The 4,086-nt window shown below is 38.5% G+C and overlaps 1 protein-coding gene across 1 annotated transcript; it reads right to left on the bottom strand.

Annotated features, from left to right (window-relative positions):
* Nucleotides 1–937: 937 nt before the first annotated feature.
* On the bottom strand, nucleotides 938–2,576 carry PGK2 (phosphoglycerate kinase 2). Its single transcript, XM_017498658.2, has one exon. It carries the CDS (start codon nucleotides 2,461–2,463, stop codon nucleotides 1,210–1,212), a length of 1,254 nt encoding a protein of 417 aa, XP_017354147.1. The 5' UTR covers nucleotides 2,464–2,576; the 3' UTR covers nucleotides 938–1,209.
* Nucleotides 2,577–4,086: the final 1,510 nt, after the last annotated feature.

Here is a 4,086-nt window from a genome sequence, read left to right as displayed (position 1 = left end):
TTTTGCCAGTTTGGTTTCCTAGATGACATCATAAAGGAAAGCCCATGTATTTGCCCTGGATTCTCATGTGAGAGAGTGTATGTTTTAATCTTGTTTCAACTACTGAAGTTTTGGTCCCATTAATCCTGTACCCTAACAAATAAATCTTTCCTGGGATTAATATGATGTTGTTAACATTCTGTTTAAAATATGTTGAAGTTTCAGATGTATTAAGATTTCTATTTGAAGCTCAATTATTCAGGATATTCACAATTGATCTAGAGTTATGGGACATAAGATATTATAGCTGGGAAAGGTTAATTTGTATTTTTACTCTTAATTTTTAGTCTTGTTAATAGCATTGTCCTGAACTACCTCTTTGTCTACAGAATAAAGCAAAATATTTTCAAATAAGTGTTTTTGTTTTTGCTACATTTCTTAACATTTTTTCTTCAGTTTTCTAGTAGAGAATTTTTAATCTCTATTTTTCCATTATTAAACTAGCTATGTATACATATATTATCTATCTCAAACACCAAGTTTTTGAACGCACCAGTGATATTATCTATTTACTAAATAATATCTGCCTTAAAACTAAAACAATTACTTATTTACAACTTGAGTTTACTTGTAGCTGTTTTTCTAACAGGCATTTGTGTGTATTCTTGTGCATTCATATGCATACAGATATAATTCGTACCTTGAGTTTCTTTTCTTTTTAAGTTTCCTTGGTTTTAATAAGTATCTTTCATTTCTCTTTCTTTCTATTTAGTACAACATTTTCTCTTAGCAGAACTTTAATGGTACCTGTGAGTTCCTATATGTAATTATTTTTCTCAGTGTATTTGGGCACTTTTATTGTTTGTCAATATTCATTCCACCCTTTCCCAACAACTTGTTTTGTCTTTTGGGTTTCAAATAGTGAAACAATTGCAAAGTTAGACTAAAATAAAAAAGATTCAGCTTCTTCAGCTCACTTTCTTTAATAGGCAGCTTAACAATATAACCTCCCTACAAAGCACAATGGTGAAGTTCAAATGTGAAATTGAAGGCAAGACCAAACTAAAATGAATTGCTGTGCTGATGTTAAGAGTTCCTGATGACCCACTGCTTGTCCATTACATAGGTCTTGATCTAGGGGTAGATTTTAACAAAAGTCACATTGAGATGTAAAAGCACTAAGCTGAATTAAAGGCCTCAAGAAAACAGAAGGAAGTAACACTATGTTAACTACATGTTGCTGAGGGCCTCTACTCCAGGAAGGATTTTACCTTCCAAAAGCTCTAGACTGGCACCACCTCCAGTGCTGACATGGCTGACTTTATCTTCAGTGTTCCATTTGGCACAGCAAGTAGCAGTGTCTCCACCCCCTATAATAGTGACGCAGCCCTTGGAAGTGGCTTTCACAACTTCATCCATAAGGGCTTTGGTTCCCTTAGCAAAGGCATCCCATTCAAATACTCCTAAAGGCCCATTCCAGACAATTAGCTTTGCTTGAGCCACAATTCGAGCATGATTCTTGTTGCTCTCAGGACCACAGTCCAAACCCATCCAGCCAGGAGGTATGCCAGATGCTACAGTGGCTTGTCCTACCTGAGCATTCTCATCAAACTTGTCAGCAGTAACAAAGTCAACAGGAAAAGTAATCTTTACACCATTCTTTTGTGCTTTGGTCATGATATCTTTGACAATCTTGGCTCCCTCTTCATCAAACAGGGAAGCACCAATCTCCATGTTGTTGAGTACCTTAAGGAAGGTGTAAGCCATTCCACCACCAATAATCATCTCATTGACTTTGTCCAGCATATTTTTGATGAGTTGGATCTTGTCTGCCACTTTGGCTCCACCAAGTATAGCCAGAAAGGGCCTCACTGGGTTTTCCAAGGCTTTAGCAAAGTAATCCAGCTCCTTCTTCATCAGGAATCCAGATGCTTTTTGGGGCAGATTCACTCCCACCATGGAACTATGAGCCCGGTGCGCAGTGCCAAAAGCGTCATTAACATAGATGTCTCCTAGCTTGGAAAGTGATGCTCGGAAGGCTTCTATTTTATCTGGCTCAGCTTTAATCTTCTTTCCAGAAGGATCCTGGCCCTTCCCTTCCTCCTCCACATGAAAGCGCAGGTTCTCCAGCAGGATGACTGAACCAGGAGCTGGGCTGGCACAGGCTGTCTCCACTTCTGTGCCTACACAGTCCTTCAAGAACAGAACATCCTTGCCCAGCAAGGATTTGAGCTCAGCAGCAACAGGCGCTAAAGAATATTTGTCAGGCATGGGAACACCATCAGGCCGACCTAGATGACTCATAAGAACTACTGCCTTGGCTCCGTTGTCCAGGCAGTACTTGATGCTTGGGATGGAAGCCTTGATTCTCTGGTTATTTGTAATCTGGTTCTTCTTCATGGGAACATTGAAGTCTACTCTCATGATGACTCGCTTCCCTCTAACATCCAGCTTGTCTAAGGTCAACTTCTTAGAAAGAGACATCTTGACAATATAAAGACATAGGCTGACACCTGGATCTTAATGCTGAAGAACCAACTTGCTGTTGGGAGGCTGGGTCGGTGGTGATTTCTAACGCCTTCCCTTTGCCCCGCCCCTTTCTTCTCGACACCGTCCGCAGCACAAGAGCCACTGTTAGAGCGGAAAGGAAATCTAGCTTTGTGATTGGTTCATGGTACTGTCAATCTGGCTTTGAAGTATGTTGCTAGGTGCAGATTCCAACTGCCTGGGCAGAGGGCCATGTAGTGGAGTAGAGTGAGGTACCTGGTTTCAGGCAAGACTTGGGGAGGTGAAGAAATCCCTGAATAAGAATGGTTCTAAAACTACAAGAATGGTCTTGAGGTCTGCGCCTCCTGCTGAGTTTTTCTGCCTCTCACAGCTGGGTTAACGGTTGCTCTTATTATTAAAAACAAAACAAAAACAACTTCCCCACCCCTGCCAATCTACATATACCTCATTCATGTCAAATCTTAACCAGGTGGATATGTAAAAACCTCTGCAGTGCCAGATAAAATGAATATTCGAAATAATGGTTTTTATATGAAACCTTGCTTATTCAAGTTAGCATGGTATGGTTTTGCTTTTTCCTTGTCTTGATAAATATTTCTGTGGAGGATGTGGCTTGTTTCTAGCCTTCATCTTTAGATATATTCTAGGATGGGGTGGGAATGCTGTCATATTTTCAGTACTTTGCCTCTTCATTCTCAGACTATCATGAAATAATGCTTGGTCACTTCTGCAGGAGAATCCCATAAGGTCATAGCAAAGAGAGTATCAGTAACAGGTGCTGAAAGTAATGGTGACATTTATTTCAGACTACAAGGTTATGATGAGACTCTTTATTTTTTTTCTCCTCTCTGTTTGCTTTGCTCCTTGTACAACTTAGAAATTGAGTTGAAGAAAAACTGCATGGTTTTCACAAGGATCAAAACACCTATTTGAATTGAAAATGAGTGAGATATTCTATTTTTGGAGAAAGCAAATGTATGTGGCTAGTTGGTTAAGAAACGAAAACTGGTTTGGTGATTCTCTTCACTCAACTCTTTCCATAAGTTGAATGAACTAAATTGATAAAATGAAGGCTTTGACAGAAATATATTTGAGATATCACCCATTAAGATGGCTAAAATAAAAAATAAAAACAAGTGTTGAGAAAGACATGGACAAATTGGAATTCTCATTTATTGTTGACAGGAATATCAAATGGTGCAGCCACTTTAGAAAACAATTTATCAGCTCCTCAATGTTAGACATTTAGTTAACAGCATTTAAAAGCAACCTTAAACGGTGTTAAAAATACATAGTAACAGAAACGCTCATATATTGTTTTATAAGACACATTACTTCTGTGTTACTTCAAGCACAAAATTATATAGCTATTGTGTAATTCCACTTGTACGACATTTGAAAAAAGGCAAAACTATAGGGATGGAAAACATATCAGAGTTTGCTGCATGTTAGAAGAGAGGATGATGAGCTATAATGGGGATATACAGAAGGATTTTTAGTGTGGTAAACTTTTCTATGAGGTACTGGAGTGATGGTTACAAGATTCTATGCACTTGTCAAAATTCATAGAATTGTACATTGTAGAGAGTGAACTTCAAT

This window comes from Cebus imitator, unplaced genomic scaffold (assembly GCF_001604975.1).
Source record: "Cebus imitator isolate Cc_AM_T3 unplaced genomic scaffold, Cebus_imitator-1.0 Scaffold248, whole genome shotgun sequence".
NCBI classification, from domain to species: Eukaryota; Metazoa; Chordata; class Mammalia; order Primates; family Cebidae; genus Cebus; species Cebus imitator.
Note: the sequence above shows the minus strand (reverse complement) of the source record. Positions and strands in the feature narration are given on the sequence as shown.